This window comes from Salarias fasciatus, chromosome 14 (genome assembly GCF_902148845.1).
Source record: "Salarias fasciatus chromosome 14, fSalaFa1.1, whole genome shotgun sequence".
NCBI classification, from domain to species: domain Eukaryota; kingdom Metazoa; phylum Chordata; class Actinopteri; order Blenniiformes; family Blenniidae; genus Salarias; species Salarias fasciatus.
This window is the reverse complement of record NC_043758.1, coordinates 34,555,791-34,575,156: the sequence shown is the minus strand read 5'-3', so window position 1 is coordinate 34,575,156 and position 19,366 is coordinate 34,555,791. Positions and strand designations below refer to the sequence as shown.

Here is a 19,366-nt window from a genome sequence, read left to right as displayed (position 1 = left end):
CACCCTCCACACCGCCATTTCTCACCATGCAGTGTGAAACTCATTTGTCAACTTTGTTTCTGCTGCAGTGTCAACAAGACAAAATCTACAGGATTTACTGTACTTGGCGTCTTGGCAGACGCTCCTCCTAATATGCATCCAAGTCTTCATTAATTCAGAAGTTTCAGGATCGATGAGTTACAGATAAAAGTTCGCGGGACCGACAGCTCTGGCAGCGCCGGATTACGAGGGTCTTACCAGTGTATTCTGGATCCACATGAGGAGGGTAGTAGCGGAAGTTGATGAAGAAGGGAATAGGCACTCCAAACTTGAACCACTCCACCACATAGGGGGGCTGCTGGCCGTCCAGGGGAGGGGACACGTCACACCCCAGGATCACGCTCTCTCCGGCGCGCGCCGTCACAAAGCGGGGCTCCTCTCTCACTCCGTGGGCACCTGGGGGGCGGCAGAGGGAGACGGTTAGAGCTTCACAGGCTGGAGGAGCGGCGAAAGAAGACAAAAAAAAAAAAACCTCATGCGCCGATTTCCTGCAGACCAAGCAGAAAAATCTCATTGCATTCAAGTCATCCAAGACTAATTTACAAACAATAATTGGGAGGCAATTAAAAGTGATTGACTGGATCAATGGATTGAAACCACATTTTGCTTAATGTGTGCGGCGGCGTGCTTCCAGGCGGCGGTGATCACTCTGAACGGTCACCGGGAACATGGTAGACCGTCTCCCTCTCATCAGCCCGCCGCGTCCCGGCGGCCAGCCGTCATCTGTCACCTGCGTCTGCCGGTGAGTGTTTAGTGGCCGTGCCATACTGTACGATCAGCCAGCTGCCAGGGGGCTCCATTGATCATGGCTGGCTGCCGCCCGGATGAGCTTTACTATGAGCAGCGCCGGGCCTGGCGCCCGGCCACGGATGTCCAGGCACGCTGCCGAGCGTTGACCTATCAGATGACTCAAAGGTCGGCGTACCTGCCTCAGCAGAACGCTCGCCCTGGGAATGGATTTTCTCCAGCTGCCACCCCCGCGCTCATTGAGCCGCCTGGATCTCCACCGTCAGACGGAGCATGACTACCGGCCCGTGCCCCGGGGGTGGAGGGGGGGAGTGGAGGATCGCTTCAGGGATCAAGAGACATGCTGACGTTTCACTCCGGAGAAACACCATCTGAATAACTTAACGCTTTCATTAGTCGTATCATTTGCATTATTGGGTATAATTTTTTTTTTCCTGGAGGCAGAACAGGCTCAGGCAGCGCCGCCGTCTGCCGTGACGTCTTATCTCCATCACTGCTGTCAGAGCTGCTCTCGGGTCACACAGCCACACACTAAAATGAAAGATCTAACTCCGCCCCTACACGCCATATGCACCACTCAGCGATTGTGTTTACCAGTTTAATCTGCATTATCCTGTGACGGAGTTAATCCACTTTCCTCACTTCAGCCAGCACTGATTCTGGGCTGAAACAGTGCAGATTTAATCAAATTACACTTTTTACAGTGGAGATGTGGCCTGCCAGCTACGGCCTCGGTGCTGAAATCTGCTCTGCTGTGCGGCGCCTCTTTAATAAGGAGCAACAAAAAAACAGCCACGCTTCGCTTAATGAGCAACACAAGCTCAATGAAACATGCAGGCATGCCTCAGCGAGGCTCACGTGACCATTTAACAGCTCTCCGACAGACAGGGGGTCAACGCAGCATGTAGTCATCATGACGGGGAAGTTTTCATTGGGATGAAACTGATGAGGAATCACTGTTTGATGAAATGAGGAACTGTTTCATCAAATGACTGAATGAGATGCGCCTGAAGTCCAGGAAAACTCAAACCCGAGCAGCCAACACTGAAAATCATCTTGTGTTGAGACGTAGGACGCAAAACTTTAGTGTGAAATTCTGCTTAGAAAGACAAAATTAACAAGGGAATCCCTCAGCGGGGACACTTCTGAAAATAACAGCCAGTCTGGTGAATTTCTCACTTCAATAAATGCTACAGACATTATTAAAAAGAGGGATTCTGAGCTCTCATGCCACTAAACAACAACAATAATCATCGTACACTTTACATTCTGCAGAAGCCATTTCACATAATCAGAACAGAACTGTTGGCCGTTTATATTTCTGCCTCAGAGCGAGGTCATTATCACAGAAAATGCTTTTTTTAATCATATTTGTGAAAACGCAGTCTTGTTTATTTGAAACCTGAGCAGCTTCCAATGAATGGGTGAACAATGTGTTGATGCTTTCACAAACCATAACTGTTTGTTTCTTGGATGGATAATTGTTTTAAATGCAATTTTTCCTATTCCTCTACATTTTCTGTCTCCCCTTATTATAGAATAGAATCCCTCATTCATCATGACTTTTATGTTGCAGTTCATATTTATTAGATAAAGTTAATAATAAGACTCTTTCCCTTCATAGCATCCAAGTGATTTATTCATACATTTTATAACATCAGATTTTACACCAGAAAGTAGATTCTATTTGATGTAAAAAAACAACAACAACAACAACAACAACAACAAAAACAACAACAACCTAAATGTGATTTAAAAAAAATCACTTTCTGAAGTATGTGTTTTATTTATTTATTTATTTTTTGGGGAAATTAGTTTAATTAATCAGGGCCTCCATAAAAGTAATCATGGTTTCAAACTGAAAAGACGAACTCAAACAGAAGCCTTCTGAGTTAAAAGTCCAAAATCTCATCAATAAAGGAGGCTGTGGTGATTGAAAGATCTCAGAGTGTTGATTATGTTGAGCTGTTGAATCAGCTGTGGACCTCGCTCGCCCCCCCCCCCCCCCTCTCTCTCTCTGACTCATCTGAAGGTCAGCCAGCGTTTGGGGTTCTCCACCAGGATCTTGTCCACCTGGTGCTGCGAGACGCCCCTGCTGAGCATCTTGGGCACGATGCTCTTCAGGATGTGGGAGTAGCCGTGGCCGCCGAACTCGCTCAGCCGGTTCTTGGAGTGGATGTCGTGGGAGATCAGCACCTTGTCCTCGTAGCCCTCCTTCATCAGGAACGCCACCGTCTTGACCCTCTGGGCGTCGCTGGGCATGTCCACCGCCGGGTCGAAGGGGTAGTTCAGCATCTCGGTCCCAAACAGGTCGTACTCCAGGTAGCTGCCCATCTGGGCGAAGTCCAGCAGCGCGCCCCGGTGGAAGATGGTCCTGTCCAGGTGAGACATGACGGTCTTCCCGATGTCGGCGCCGGCCTCCTGGAGGATCCGCACCACGGCGGCGGGCGCGGCGGGGTCTCTGCCGGGGTGGATGATGAGCGGGCAGCCCAGCTGGGCCTGGGCGTGCGCCGCCGCCCGCAGCACCCTGGTCTCGCTCTCCGTGACGGGCCAGCCGGTGCCGATCTCCCCGATCACGCCGCAGCGGACGTCGGTGCCGTCGGCGCCGTGCAGCACCTCGCCGACCATGACGTCCGTCAGCTTCTCCACGCTCATCTTCCTGGTGTCCTCCGAGTGGGTGCAGTCCACGTAGAACCCGGCCCCCGCGATGATGTGGACCCCCGTGTCCCGGGCCAGGCGCCGCAGGGCGGGCAGGTCGCGCCCGATGCCGGCGGTGGTGTTCTCCACGATGGCGCCGCCGCCGGCCCTCCTGTAGGCCAGCAGCTCGTCGCGCACGGCGGCCGTCTCCTGCTGCAGCAGCAGGTTCTGCCGGACGCTGTACGGGTTCTGCCTCAGCCAGTGCACGTGCCGCATGTGGAAGGGGTCCGACGCCACCGCCTCGTCGCCCGGCGCCGGCGGGAAGTAGCAGCACCCGGAGCTCATGGAGGTCAGGTGCTCGTGGGTCATGGTGCGGCCCAGCTGGTCCGGATCCACCAGGCCCAGGACGGTCTGGACTTTACCGCTCAGGGACGACATGATGCTCAGGGTCAGAGGTCAGATTTCTGTTTTAAAAAAATTCCATAAAAAGCGCAGATGTGCTGAGATTAAACTCTGATCGATACGGAGTGATAGAAGCTGTGCAGCCATCTACTGCTGAGTCTGTAACTTTCTCTAAACAATCTGAGGAAGCCCAAGAAAAGCTTCATGCAAGACTAAACTCTAAAGGTTGCGTTTCATGTTCATAATCTGCAGGTGGGAATCCTGAACAAAACACCGTCAACACCGATTCAACAAACCTACATCCAACATTCTGGTTTGGATGTAGGTTTATTTAACAATTTTTTGATTTTTGTTGCATGAATAATACAATTCAAGACCATTTATACACATGGACAGATCAGACGTGTGTGTGTGTGTGTGTGTGTGTACTTATTTACCAGGCTGTCTGTGCAGACAGGGACCTTTGGACTGCAGCCTGCACAATATAAAACTTTCTTAAATCATAACCGCTTGCATGACTTCTCAATCTGGATTATTTAATCTTTAGCGACCACTGCCCTGGACATTATGCACAACTTTGGATTTCCAGTATGATGTATGATTATTATCATTTCTTTTTCTTAAGGCTTAAAACCAGACGTGCAATCAGGCTGCTGCAGCAGTAAAACACAGAAGTGTTGGAAGTTCAAGATAAATCATTTAAATCATGCATTTCATGTAAGAAACGTGAAGAAAAACAGAGATTTGCTGACCTTGTCATAAACAACAGTTGTCTCGCTCGCCACACGGCAAACAATCGTCTTCTGTTGCCAGATCTGACAGTTTCCAGCAGAAACGTAGAACAAAACACACCCCCAAGGAGCAGGAACAAAAATATCTCCATGCAACGCAATAAAGTAACATAATGCTGGAATTCCAAACAAAGAGTTTAGATGATAGATAGAATCAGATCTTTTATTCTGCATAGTTTGTATTTTTAGGATAGTTTTTATTTTTCAGGCACAGTCCCTCTTTCCAGTGGAAACAAAGCATTTTGAAATCTTTTCAGCAACAATTTAACAGACCTTTTGCAGGATATTTCAAATGTAACTCAGGTGGTTTTAGGGCCCTGGGGAGCCTTGAAAGGCGGAGTGTAATCCGCGCTCACGCCCTCTCTCTCCACCGTCAACAGACCAGGAAGTGCAGGCAGACATGTGAAGCATGTCAGACACTGGAGGTGAACTCAGGTGGAAGCAGCGATCAAGGGAAGACTTCTGAAGGGGATGTTATTGTTCTGGCACCGAACGATCCGCTGCTGGCCCTGAACAGAGGAGATGATGTGACAGTAGAGCCTGACGTACTGCTGGGACAGACATTAAAAAAAAAAAAAACCCCTCATAATTTCATTTTATATTGGATTTAAACAAACAAAAATCTTAAAATTTTAATCCAGAGAATATCAGTGCTGACAACACAAAGCCCTGAGTGCTGCAGTTTTCCTGCAGCTCAGACTGCAGACAGCAGTTCACCGCTGCTGGTTGTCATGGCAATGCTAAACACTTTCCAGTGCGCAGGCTGCTATGGTGTGTGTGTGTGTGTGTGTGTGTGTGTGTGTGTGTGTGTGTGTGTGTGTGTGTGTGTGTGTGTGTGCGTGGGCGCGCGCGCATGTGTGTGTGTGTTCAAGTATGCCGCTGCGGAACTAAACCTGATTGAACAAAAGCACATGAGGACAGCTGTCTCTTTTAGGTCCTCATGAATCAATAATCTCTTCAGGTGAAGACTTTGTGAAATATGATTATCTGACCACCAGGGACGCACTTCAGTGTGACTTATGGGGTGAATCAGGGTTACTACATCGATGTAGAAACTAACCTACATTAAAGGTCATTTCTAGATTTTTACTAGTCTTTCTTTTGCCAATATATTTTTGAGTTCCAGCTCCATGTGGCCAAATATTTTACATTTTCAGGTTCAGGTTTGTCATGCATTGCAAAAGATAGTTCAATGAATATGAACTTAAACAAAACAAAAACAAAGACAGAAATTAGAGCTCTAGTCATATATATATATATATATATATATATATATATATATATATATATATATATATATATACATACACAGTCCATTTACTAATGGGGCCCTCTTGGGATCAAATTGTGCTGTTCCTGACCCCTGAAGTATTCGACCCCCCCCTTTGTGATCCTTCGATGTCGGCTCTTCCTATCATTGTGAAGCAGAATTCACCAAGCGTTGGATGGTTCACGAACTAATAGGGAACGTGAGCTGGGTTTAGACCGTCGTGAGACAGGTTAGTTTTACCCTACTGATGATGTGTTGTTGCAATAGTAATGCAGTAATGTAATTAGACTATGTTGGTTAGGCTGAGAAAACCAGGTTTCAGTAGAGCATCAGGAAGTTCATGTAAATCCACGTATTGCTCCCATAAGGCCTTAAATCATGCAACATGTGTGTTTGATAAGAAATTATTGCAGGCAGTTCAAGAGCCCTTGTATTGTAACACTTGAGCCGCGCGGCTCGCAGAATGAAAGCGAGGGCGGGCTCCCCCCCATAATGAAACACACTGGACACATTGTTTGGTTGCAGTAAGTAGAGTCACTTGACGTGAAGCACAGGCTCAAACCTGGTGCCACAGCAACGCACGCTGCGGAAATCCTTTGTTTTCTTAGCTCAGGTTGCAGAAGTTGCACAGCCCAGGTTTCTGGCTGACATTATTGTTGGATCCTTGTGGTGAATTTGAGGATTTGCGTTGATATTTATCATTGGGACAATAAATCTTGGGTTGTTTTATGAGGCGCTCATGAAGGGACAATCAACACAGGCTTGGTCACCACTTTTCATTTTCTTAATGGAGACACGCTGACCCAGTAGAGTTTATGAGAGCTTATTCAGGGGAAAATATTTATGTGCTCAACAAGTCATAAATGCAGTGCGAGGATCCACCCTCCAAATAAACAGCATCCTACACATAAAGGCATGGGTACAGTAGGGAGATGATTGCAGTCCATGATTGATTTGGCACTGTAAATGTCACCCGAAGTCTCAAGTCACACAGCGAAGACTGAAACTCCTCAAACACACAGGCAGAAATCTGTTGACTAAGATCTGCATAAATCAGACATCTAATAAATCCCGCAGAGCAATATGTTTTATGTTATCTGTCCTCGGCCCACAGCAGATTTACCGCCACGATCATGAATTCCTGGAGGGTAACAAGTCAGTCACCTGTCAGATAAATCACATATACGGCCCGCGGTCCAGGTACAAAGCGAGACACGGAGTGAATAACGTCTCAGTGTTTGCTTTTGTTTAAATATGTGGGAACAGAGTCAGAGGGAGACCTACTGACTCATATTTTCATCGATGATCGCTGATGCTTTGACATAAGCACATTCTTCTGATTAACTAAACGTCCCACTATCTAATTTACTGTCACGACCTTTGAGCCAACTGATGTTTGAAATACGTTGTGAAAACTATATGAGTAAATGAACTGAGTCAAATTGAACAACTCCTTTAATTAAAAAAAATACAGATTTCTGCTTTAACATGTTTATGTCTTATCGACTAGAAGACCATATTTCCACTTCTGACCCGTCATCTACTGACAGCTGTGGAAAAAATGGATCCAGACAGTCGAGGTTTCGCGTGTCGCATCCCTAAAAAACCACAAGGCTCCAGTTACTTGTTACTGTTGTGTCTCCAACGCTGCAGACAGTCATATTATAGCGGTTCTCGCACACCGACCCAAGCTGCAGGTGAACAGCAGACCGCGGAGCAGACAGAACGGGACGATGCACCAACCGCCGAGAAATCAGTAGAACCATCTCCTCACAGTGAAGACGCAAGATGAAGGAATTGCTGCTGCTGTCTTCATGCTTTCTACATCCACTAGACTGTGAGTTCTCAGCTGGTCAAGTCTCACCATAATAATCCAACATGCCTTTTCAGCAACACTTTCATCCACATCTATCTATATGCATCTGTTTCTCTTAAAACATCTTGTTGGAATGCTTCAGTTATTTTAGAAGGAATCTTAAACAAGTCCAGCCATCGAGAACCACAACATAGAGGTTTCTGTGACACACATCACGAAAGTCAATAAACAAGCAGAACATCTCCAAATGGGCTGAGCACCTTTATTTTGAAAACCAGCTCCATGTTTGTGACAATAAAGGTGATCACTTAAGAAATCAGCTTAATATTCAGACATTTGATTCAAACCAACGGGGTGAGAAACACTCCTCAATGAAGGAAAGCAACAATTCTTCATATTTCAAGCTATGACTATATTCCTCAGGGATTTGTTCAAATTCTATGGTAAATTTCTACCTTCAAAAGGTAAGAATGCATTATGATAAAGTTTACATTCAAAAAACCTGAACAAGTTGAACGTTATTAAGTCAAATAAGAGCAATTTCAGTAAAGAAGCTCATTTTCTCTGCTGCATCGCTGATCTATCAGCTCAAATAAAGTAACAGAGGTTCCTTTGACAGAACAAATCTGGGAAATGTTCTTTAAATTTTAACAGCATGTATCATTGTCCAGTTGACCAGATTGGACCCTCTGGTGTTGATTTTGGCCCGTGAGCCACATGTTTGACACTCGTGTCCGGAGTTTCCGTTCGTTTCCAACGTATGTATCATTTTTTAACAGAGCTTCAATGTGTCAGTCTGGTTCGATACTATAATATAATATTAGCATAAATCAATATAAATTTTTTCTTATGAGCCCCGCCTTCATCTCATAGACCCCCATGTTATCCGAAAAAGCGCCGGTCAGCTTCAGCCAATAGATTTCGAGCTTCCGCTTTGTCGTGCTGTCAATCAACGTGTGCGCGCAGCCAGAGAGAGTTTACGCTTACCTCGGATATATCCATGGTCTGCTAAACATCCACCGTAAACAGCTAAACATGCAGGATGTTGTAGGACTCGGAGGCACTAATTTTTGCCCCACAGGTAATGCGCGAGCACAATTAAAGGGGCGTGTCTTGGTTGCTCATGAAAGCAGAGGGAGGGCGGAACCTCCAGACATTGGATTAAAAAAACCTCTCTCTTTCAAAACTCCGGACACGAGCTTTAACTTTGTATGTCTTATATTGATGCCCCTGTCTTTTCTTGTCTTCCTCTCTATGCCACCACTGCTGGAGGTGATATAAACCACCTGCTGAGGACGGATTGTTTCTTTCATGCTGGTTCCACTGGTCTGACGCTCACTTCTGTCCTGTTCCCCTCAGAACCTACAGAACTTCTCCTGTTCTGGTGGCCAGTCCTCACAGAGTCTACCCTCTACATCCATTATTGTCACAAGATTTCTAAATTAAATAAAGTCCTCAGTAAATATTGTGTTAATGCTGTCTCAATGTGAACAATGATGGATGGACGAACACAATATATGGTAGAGGTGTCAATCCTGTGGAGAACCGCGGCGCTGCATGTTCTCCATGTTCTCCCTGCTTCAACACACCTGAATCTTATGAATGGTTTCACCAAGTTCAGCAGAAAGCCTGATCAGCCATCCAATGCTCAGTTACAGTAACAATATCAGGCTCAGAAATCTTCATAGTTGATATTATAGTGATAGACAAAAAACATCATTTCCAAAAAAAAAAAAAAGGCCAGCTGACTGTGAAGTGTTCACTGATTCACACAATGAAAACAAAGAAACACCATAAATCAGTAAGGCGCGTCTGTTCGGGGTCAATCAGCAGCTGTCACATCATGGCAGCACAGCAGGGGGCGCGGGGTTAAATCCACCAGACATTTCAACTCAAAGCTGGGGTTTGGTTTTTTTTTTTTTTTTTCCCCAAGAGGCAGTGGGTTAAAATGGCTCTCTGCACGAAAAGCACTACACTGTACTTTCAGTAATGATCACAGATTTGTACAGTAAATAGCCTCTCAAGGCAATTTTTTGCAATAATCAGGCGGAGTTGAGCCGGGGAGATGTTGTGACAGTAATAACGTCCAATAACACCGAATCTGGAAACTGAGGGAGCTCAGTATGAGACCATTTCAGATGAGCTCAGATTCTCCGACAAAACCCTCTCCTCTGAAACATCAACAATTCTGCACCCGGTAAAACTAAAATCTAATATTTACCGCATGCTTGGATTGGAGAGGGGATAAACACCGCTCTCTGCAGTCGGAGATTTGGTAAAGGATACATCAAAAGTTGAAACGGCGAGCGTCGCGAGGAGGATATGAGCGCCGCCTCAGGCTGGACGGAGGATGTAATGGAATCTAGACTGGACGGAGGCTGGAGGGGGAGTCTCAAGGACGAGCAGCCACTGGGCTGGATGGGCCACTGACAGGGCGGTAATTGAATGCCAGCCTGTATGTGCTGAATGAAGGTCACATCCGTGAATGGCCTGAATGTGTTCGTGTGTGTGTGCGTGTGTGTGTGTGTGTGCGTATCTATACATATCTGTGTTAATCTAGGCTACAAAATTCAATAATGCAGGCTGATTCTACATCAACGATTCCCACAGAAGGAAGCAGGAGATACAAACCGCCGCGTTTCGTCGAACTGAAAGCACTGATTTCTCTTTTACTCACTACTGGAAAAAGGTTCAGATTCCTGCTGCTCTATCATTCATAGTTAATCACCACGCTTCCCCTTACATCTCTTCCTCTCTTACACTCTCTACACAAAACTACTCAGCTGCAGAGGCTCCATTCACAACCGCTGTGCGCAAAGTGTTCCCCTACACATATTGAACGCTGTCTGCCAACCAGGAAGCAGGAGCACAGCCGCCTGCAGCGATATCCATACTGTATTTAGCACTTCTGCACGCACATTTACTTCCAGCAGTTATTTTCTAGAACTAATATGTGCAATGAAAAGATACATTAAATAAGAATAATTTAAACAAACATCAATTCACATTCACCTTAATGTTTCATCCACAAAATACAAGTACATGCAAAAAAAAAAAGGATTTATACATATCTGAATGCATTTACGATGGACACACACTTGTCTACACGTGCACACACACACGCACACACACAGCAAAACCTGCAGAAATTCAAATCTTACCAAGTTCATTAGTCTTGTTTTCAGTCAAAATGTCCCATCCCACTTGATTTAAGATACATTTAATTTATTTAATATTATGATATCAAGATCTCTTTTTAAGTAATATTTACTTGCGTACAATTTCACTCGTTTTAAGAGTAATTTTCTTAGAGTTGGTATCTTGTGTTTAGGCTACTCTTTTTTCAGTGTAGACTTGTACACAAATATGCACACATATACAAACCCCTAATAAATAATCTACGAGTATATAAATAATAATGTATAATATATATATATATATATATATATATATATATATATATATATATATATATATATATATATATATATATATATATATATATGTATTATAGAGAGTATATAATAATCTCGTATATAAATAAATCTATATCCAGTATTTACACACCTATCTACACATACTGAAAACTCATAACACAAGTATGTCTACTTCAATACATCTATGTTCTGCCATTTTTCTAAAAATAAATGATCAAATTTGAAAAGTCTCTAGTTTTCTTAATCTTATGTAGAAAAAGAAGAAGAAATTATATTTTGAATATCCTAATGAAGAATGTCATCAAATATATTTGATAATAAATTTGATTATTTGATTATTTGATTATTACATTCATACATAGATATACATGTGCACATTCAGAGATGCAGACACGGACACACCTATACAAAATGTACAATCAAGCTCCAACTCTTAAACAAGAAGGATCCAAACTAGCCCTGATCTTTTCTCCGCCTCCACCCCCTGACAGGCGCTGCTCAGTCAGGGATGCAGTGGATGTGCTGACACCCGCTCGAACGGCGCCGAGAAGAGAGCGAGGCAGGATGTGTGAAATGGGCCGGGCCTGCCAAAGGCACAGAGGGCGGACCGACGGACCAGGACGCCGCCGCCGCGCTGAGGTGCACGCTGCACGGACTGCAAATCATTCAATTAAAAACACAATAAGTCTTTTCTAGCACAGACTTCACATGAGTTATACGCGGGTGAAGTCACATATCTGGAAGTAATTATTTATCCTAATGAATCAACACTTACTAGTGTTGCTACATGAAAAATCTACACACAGTGAACAAATCCCATGTTCTGAGGTGTAACACACATGACCTGCTCAGACATCCAGAGAACAACGCCGGCTCCATATAGCTTCCAATCAACACATCCACTTCCATGTAATTCCCATTCTCTCCGGCCCTCACTTCCTCTTTCCACGACTCTCTCACTCGAGCTGCATGAGAGCGCTCGCTGTGGATTCAACACTTGTCTGAGGTGGGAAAGTGCTTCACGCGCAGGTGGAGCCACAGAACAGACACTGCAGATGTGAGAAATGTGTTCAGGCCTATAGGAGAAGCCATATAGTGTCTGTATTGAGCAGAGGAAACACAAAAATTGTACGTATTACACCAGTTTATCATCACAGCTGTTTCATTTCAACAAGTCAAGTTTGAAAGATCTTGAAGGAGAATGTCACACTGTGTAATTTAGGGGCTACATACAGTCTAGTTTGGCTAAAAGTGGCCCAAGACAGTGAAATGTAAGCACAATGACCTTTAAATACAGATATTTAGACAATTGATACTGTTTCAGTTAGAAAACCTTAACAAAGCAAACAAATGTACAAATGTGATTTAAACTTTTTCTCAATTTCATCAATGAAAATGCGTTCTATAGGCTGCATATGGCAGCATTTAGCGTGCACGTTTTTACAACATCAATGCTACTTTGTTAATACAGAAGCTACAGTTCTCACTGATATAATCAGCTCGGGTCTCATTACTTCATGTCTGCGGCATTTCAAACCCAAGGAAATCAATAAGAAACATCAGTTAGGTTTTATGAAAAACTTCATGTCTTTGTCTTTTTTTTGTGTCATTTTCACTCTTCATCCATCCAGACTGGAGCCTATGGAGGAGACGAGGTCGCCCGGCTGTAGGTTTGATACCCCAGGTTTGGAAAAGGAATCATTTAACATGTGCATACCTTGGTTTGTTTGTTGATTTTTTTTATTTTTTTTTTTTACCATTTGCTTGTTTTAGCACCTCTTAATGTTTTTCATTATGCACAAACGTGAAATTCAATTTCACATGATTGTCAGTTGATGCTGAAGCTGATCAATGAGCCTATGTTACAGAAATTCCGTCGTAGGGGTCATTTGACACAACGCACCAAAACAATGCATAGGAGTGTTTTAGCATCGCCACCGAAGAAACAGAAACTATTGGACCAATAGCAGATTGTGAACCGATTCTTAAGCTTTACTGTAGCAAGATTACAGATTTAGCTAATGATGTGAAACAATGACTGTTTGATTAGCCTTAAAATCTTAAGCTACTTGGTTCATTTAGGCAGGCAGCGTGTTTGAGGTTAAATCAACAGTAAACTGGTGAGGAAGTAGGACATGAAGGGAGCAGTGTTGTAAAGATTCCTCAGTGACTAAAGTAAAGAGGAATGAGTAACAACAGTCCGTCTGAGCTGCTTCACCGAGTCGCCTCTGTCAGGACTGGTATCCAGCTAGCATTTAGCTCAACCGGTTAAACGCATTTCAACATTGAACATCGATTACTGGTGACGGTGCTTCACTGCATGTCATCAAATACTTGACCGTCCTCGTGAAGACGACTCCGCTCTGCCTTCTTTAATGAAGTGTCTCGATATTATCAGCTCAGTCCAGCCCAGTCTGAGCGTCTCGATCCTTATCACCCACCCACAGGCCTGAATAATCAGGGGGTCAGCAACGGCTCATTGTGTTCGAAACCCACTACACTCGGTGTAATTTCACAGATTTGGATCTGGAGTCGGCTCTCTATCACTGACTCTCCTCCATCAAGCAAGAGCTAATGAGTAAAAGAAGAAGGTCCATTAGTGGAGAAACATCTGGGCCGACACCATGAAGCACACACTGATCTGCAGCCCGGATCGCCTTCTGCACTCAGAAGACTTTTCCTTGGTCGAGCGGTTTTGTTTTTCCAAATCTCAGGGGTTTTTGTGTTTTGTTTTTGCACATATATGAACTCTGTCTGATTTTTTATTTATTTAAATAAAGGAACCAGGTTTGTGTAAATGAAGCTTTGCCCCATGCTGCACCACCCTGCTGGAAATGTGGACATGGTTACAGACAGCCCGTGATGCTTCCGCCTATCTTTTAACCAGAACACATCTTTGCTTCTTTGCACTGGCTTCCTTTAAAACACAGGATTTATTAAAAAAAAAAAATAAATAAATTAGTCTATGAATGCTTGAATGGTCTGGCCCGTCTCTCTGCACCAGCGCTGCTCCATCCCTAAACTCCTCGTCACTTACTCAGGTCATCAAATCATGACTTTGTAATTGCTCCAAGACCCGGACTTGTGCTCCGAGCTGACGGAGCGTTTTCAGCTGCAGCCCCAAAACTTTGGAACAGCCTCCACGTTCACATCAGGTCATCTGCCTCCCTGCCAAACACTGTTATTCTCTGTGGCGTTCTCGGATCAGCCTCAGTTAAACACCACCCGGGGGCAATGTGCTTCGAGGGAGGATACGCACCGTCTGGTCTACGTGCCGAACGAGGGGGGCCAAAATTCAACACCCACGCAGAGCGATTAAAGCTAATTCACCAGCAGTCTGGACAAGAAACATGTCAAAACAAAGCATTTGTAAATCTGAATCAGAGCCTTAGAAGAAGAAGATCGAACTCTAAACCTACAATCTACCTGGTGATGCCGAATAGACTTTGGTTCATTTTTTTAATTTCCTCTATTTCCACCAGAATATCTTATTTTCTTAAACATGAACAATTGTTTGTTTTGCCACCAGGAAGGAACCATATACTGTTCTATGATCTATGTTTTCCCCAAAAGCTCATGTTGTACTTTAAAGGTGCTGTAGGCAGGATTTTGCTAGTCAGTGCTAACTTTTCTGTGTTTTCTTTGGATTAAATGTTAGAGTACCCATTGATAATCCTTTAGGAGTGTAGTATAATTGCACCGCGAGGGCGCAGCGTTTCCATCTGTCTCTGTTCTGAGCTGAAAAGGAATCTCGACAGCTCCAGGTATCTTTGACCAATCAGAAGAGCCCCTGAGGCTCTAACCGTGATTGGAAGAGGGGCATTCATCGCACGTTCTTGTGGGATGGGCTTAACTTGCGAAAGGGCGTGATGTCAGAGAAAACAGGACAGGATTGGCTGTGCTGGGTTTCAAATCGCCATCTTAGATGGGTCAAATCGCCATCTTGCTTAGGTAACCCTAAGCAAGATGGCGGAGATGCCGAATCCTGCCTACAGCACCTTTAAATGTGATTTTTTTTTTTTTCTTCTTTTGGTCCATCCATTGTACCTGTTGGTTTTACTGTTTTAAGCCCGCAGTTTTGTTGTGACCGCTGAGTAAAAACCTCCAGTTTAACCTGAGCTTGAATTTCCACAACTTTTATAAAGTTTTCATGAATAAATCTTCCACCCAGCTTCTTTCTAAGACTTTCCTTAGGATCATAAAAAAATATTGGTTTTGCTTGAGTAAAGCAGCGAAAAGAACTGTTTGCATTTCTTTGGTAAATAAGAATCTTTCTAGAATTTTTAATTTACTGAAGAACGGTGTGAAATGCTCATGTCTTGCATTTGTCTGATTCTTGATCAAACCTTGTTATTTGACCATTATTGAGTGTTTAAGTGTTTTTGCAAAGAAAGTGGAAAATATACAACCAAATGATTTAGTCATTAAGTAGCTACTCCATTTTGAAGAATGTTACCAATAAATAAATATTAAATCAGCAAATTATAATGCCATCAAATCACTCTGTCATGCAAAAATCCATCATTTACCACTTTACCCAACTGATCCAAGCAAAAAACAGTGGAGCTTTGAACACATATACTGTATATCGGGACAATACCCGAAGAAAGCCCACATCTGCACAGGGAGAACATGCAGACTCAGCCTGTAAAAGCTACACACCCAGGTTCAAACTGACGATTTCTTGCAGGAGTGCTAACGCTACACGACCATGCAAATCTCAACATCATATTCTGCACAAGTTATTTGCATTCTCTGGATTTAATACCTGAATGACCACAGGTTTGAGCATGTTGACTTTCACAACTTCAGTCTCTTCATCATTCCAACTTTCTGCCACACGACCAGCAGCAAACCGTTACGCACTTTCATGAAGGAGAGCTCTGAGGGTCAGACCGTCCAACCAGAGCCACACGATCTAGAAAACTGGCTTTCCCAGAATGCCCCAGGCCTTGTTTGCAAGGAGACTCCCGTAGGACCAGCCTGGCTGAGGGGAGTAGAGAGGAGGAGGGCGAGGAGGAGCGGAGGGAGAGGGCATCACCAGAAAGAGCTGGCACGTGCCCAGCACTGCCAGTCTGCCATCCACAGCTTGAGCACAGCCCCTCTCCTAAGCTCATTACTGGGCTTTACTCCCACAGCCATGAAGCAGAATGTACAGCACGGAGAACCAGAAACATAACAGGAGTGGAAGTTACGCTGTTTGTGGAGGAATCGTGAACCAAATCAGAGGAGGCGACTTCTGAAACTGCTTTGCAAGCACATTCAGAGCACATGTTGAGTAGTATACACAGGTATCCACTCACTGAGGGAGGCATATGCCAACATTCAGATGGCTGAAAAAACTTGGGCTGTAAAATATGAGAAGTCCTGTAAGATGACCTTGTGCTTTGTTTTTGTTGTTTTGGTGTTTTTGCCCAGTTGAGATAAGGCTATCAGCAGGGTGGAAAACCAGCTGAGGACATTTGACCTTATTACGAGGCATGCCCGATGTGACGTTCTCTATTTTTAGATACTTTATAAGGCTACTGTGATTCTACTCAAAAGTATCTGCATACTGCACTGCGAGGCTGGTTACTTTTCAGATCAAAATGTTTCATTTAAAACCCAGTAGAAATGGTACACCAGCAATGAAATGACGTGATATAAAACATACATGACAATATACCATCTGCTTTTAGATCTTCAGGACTTAAACTGTACGCTGTGGCTGTTTCATTCATTATTTCAAATTAAAAGCATCACAGCAGAATTTTGGATATTTTAATTTCCACAATCATAAACCCTTTGATTACAACCTTAAAAATACATGTACATGTAGTTAGTAACAGAAATCTCTGAATGCATGGCAGTAACCCATCCAGTACAGTCTAATATGAAGCCTTTCACTGCTGGCCAGCACAGAAAATGCACACGGTCGTGCACAGCAGTGGCCAGTGTGCACTCACTATAGTGCTTTTGTCACTATGGCAACATATAATAACCCATTGTGCAACATTCACAAAAGGTTTTCACTGGAGCTTACAAATGAAAATGAAACACCAAAGCAATACAAGTCATATAGGTCTTAATCAATACATTGCTTGAATATTACTTGCTTAATAAATTTAAAATTTCATCAGATATGTTTTTTTTTTATATATAAATTAGTTTGTGCAAATTTTACAGCTTTCATGGCGAATATTGAGAATGCGTTTACATCTGAGTTTGAGTGTAAATGAACCAACTGCACTCTGGTGCACCGAAACAAGACGCAGTGTGAAAGCAAGCAGACGCTGGAAAATGCTGATTCGCTTTGATGAGCTGCGCATTATGACTCTTTCACATCTGATCGAACATGATGAAGGAAAATGAAAAACAAGCCAAAACATGAGTCGACCTCTAACTGATATTTTTTCCTGTAATATCCTTATAATATGCTGTGTTCGGTTAATTCTTCACAGAAAGCTACCTCAAACCCTCATTGGGGCTAAAAGTTTATACTTTCCACTAAAAGCATAAAGAGATGTGATTGCAAACCACACCAACTTCACCCTGGACAGGTCTACAATTACCTTCACATACATGTTCTTACAAACTACGCCCAGGGAGAACATGCAAACTCAACACAGAAAGTCCTGACTGACAATTCAGTCCCCGACCTGCAGTCTGCACAAACAGCTGAACGCACACTAAGATGCAGCGTACGCTTTCCTTATCAGGAATATAGTAAATTAGACTTATAAATCAGTTTCAGAATTTACTTTTGATTTCATGCTGAGGTCAAATATACAACAAGAAAACAAGAGTGTGCTTCTTTAAATAAGATGATGAATCATTCCTGTGTGCACACTTTAATTGATTTTACTGAACAGTGTCTTTTACAATGACTCGGTTGATGTTCATCCAGAACAGCAAACAAAGACCATCAGTAACAGAGAGGATAAGATATAATATGAGTAAATATAAGTTGGTGGAATGTTTCTGAATTTAACACAAATGCAGGAGGTTTTTGCTTTTCAGTATGAAACAGACCATTTTGACATGTTCTTCACTGTCAGTTTTAAATAGAAGATGCAAGATGCACTAAAAATGCAATTTTAAAGAAATGATCATATCAAGACTGTAAATGAACTAATAACTCTTCAGAAAAATAGTTCCTGGATTTATTTGCTGCATTGATTGCTCTATAATAAGTTTGACCCTGTCATAACCTTGATTTGTTCTTCCAAATCTGACAAATATTAAGCAACAGATCAACCAAAATCTACTTGTTTTGTTATCTAGTAAGACTGACCCTTCAACAGAAACAATGTTCAGGCTTTATTAGGTTTGCAATCAAGAATGCAGAGAAGCAGCAATCAAATGAAACGTCATTAAACTGCACTGTCACACACATTCAAAGAAAAGACACTGGTGTCCTGAATCCATATCATTAAAACCGCTGAAATCACTGCTCATGTCAGATAAATTATATCTCTGCTGTCAAAACACTGCAGCAGCGTCTCTTCGTGTCACAGACAGATCCAGACGTTTATCTGAGCTGGACCCACAGGAGCAGCGGGGGCCTTTTCAGACATCACCTTTCTCCCTCCGGGAGGTTTCAGACGACTGAGCGACATTTCTGACACGTTCACATAACCTGTCTGCTGCTATGGACTGTGTCCCTTGTCTTTTAGGAAGCAGTGTGCCAGGCCAGGGCTCACGAGGGAGCTCCAGATTCCTGCAAATCATCAAGAAAGGCCGCTCACAAGAAAGGAATTACAGATGAAAACCATCTGGCCCAAAGCCAGCTCCACAAATGCTCTAAAAAAAGACCCTCAAAGTCCCAGCTCAGGACCTGAGAGGAGAGTCAGGCTGCCATCAGTGAGAATGGTCCTTCAAATACACCCCTCCCCGACACTTCCCAATGACATTTAATTACTTCTATATTGCCGTCAGAGTCCCGCTCGCTTCACCTTGATTGGTTGCCAAGTCACTGTTGACTTTGTTGAACTAACCCCGGGTCTCTGTGACCATATGCTGTCTCTCCGATGGGCATTTGGCAGGAGAAAACTCCTCCGGACGTCCAGTTACCGTGACTGATGGCTGCTACCTGAGCGCTCCTCTGTACATTCATTGACTAATGTGGTCCGGCCGACCTTAGAGGAGCTCATTTGTTTGCTGTGTTTAACACAAGCGGTCACACTTTCTGAAGAGGTTTGGAAGAAGGACTTTTCAATAAAGTCGTAACTTTCCTCATCTTTAACGT

The 19,366-nt window shown here is 43.6% G+C and overlaps 2 protein-coding genes across 5 annotated transcripts in view; both read right to left on the bottom strand.

Moving 5' to 3' along the window:
* igsf9ba (immunoglobulin superfamily, member 9Ba) overlaps window positions 1-19,366 on the bottom strand; it is a 76,728-nt gene that overhangs the window by 52,197 nt on the left and 5,165 nt on the right. For all 4 annotated transcript variants that reach the window (XM_030109086.1, XM_030109087.1, XM_030109088.1 and 1 more), the window contains exon 2: window positions 238-435. In XM_030109086.1, the coding sequence (XP_029964946.1) occupies window positions 238-435 (198 nt within the window). The remainder of the gene's footprint in view (window positions 1-237; window positions 436-19,366) is intronic.
* LOC115400986 (phosphotriesterase-related protein-like) lies at window positions 2,777-3,890 on the bottom strand. Its single transcript, XM_030109090.1, has one exon. It carries the CDS (start codon window positions 3,859-3,861, stop codon window positions 2,809-2,811), a length of 1,053 nt encoding a protein of 350 aa, XP_029964950.1. The 5' UTR covers window positions 3,862-3,890; the 3' UTR covers window positions 2,777-2,808.

Excerpts from the sequence above, each read along its gene's own strand:
- LOC115400986 (XM_030109090.1), bottom strand. The coding sequence starts at position 3,861 with ATGTCGTCCCTGAGCGGTAAAGTCCAGACCGTCCTGGGCCTGGTGGAT.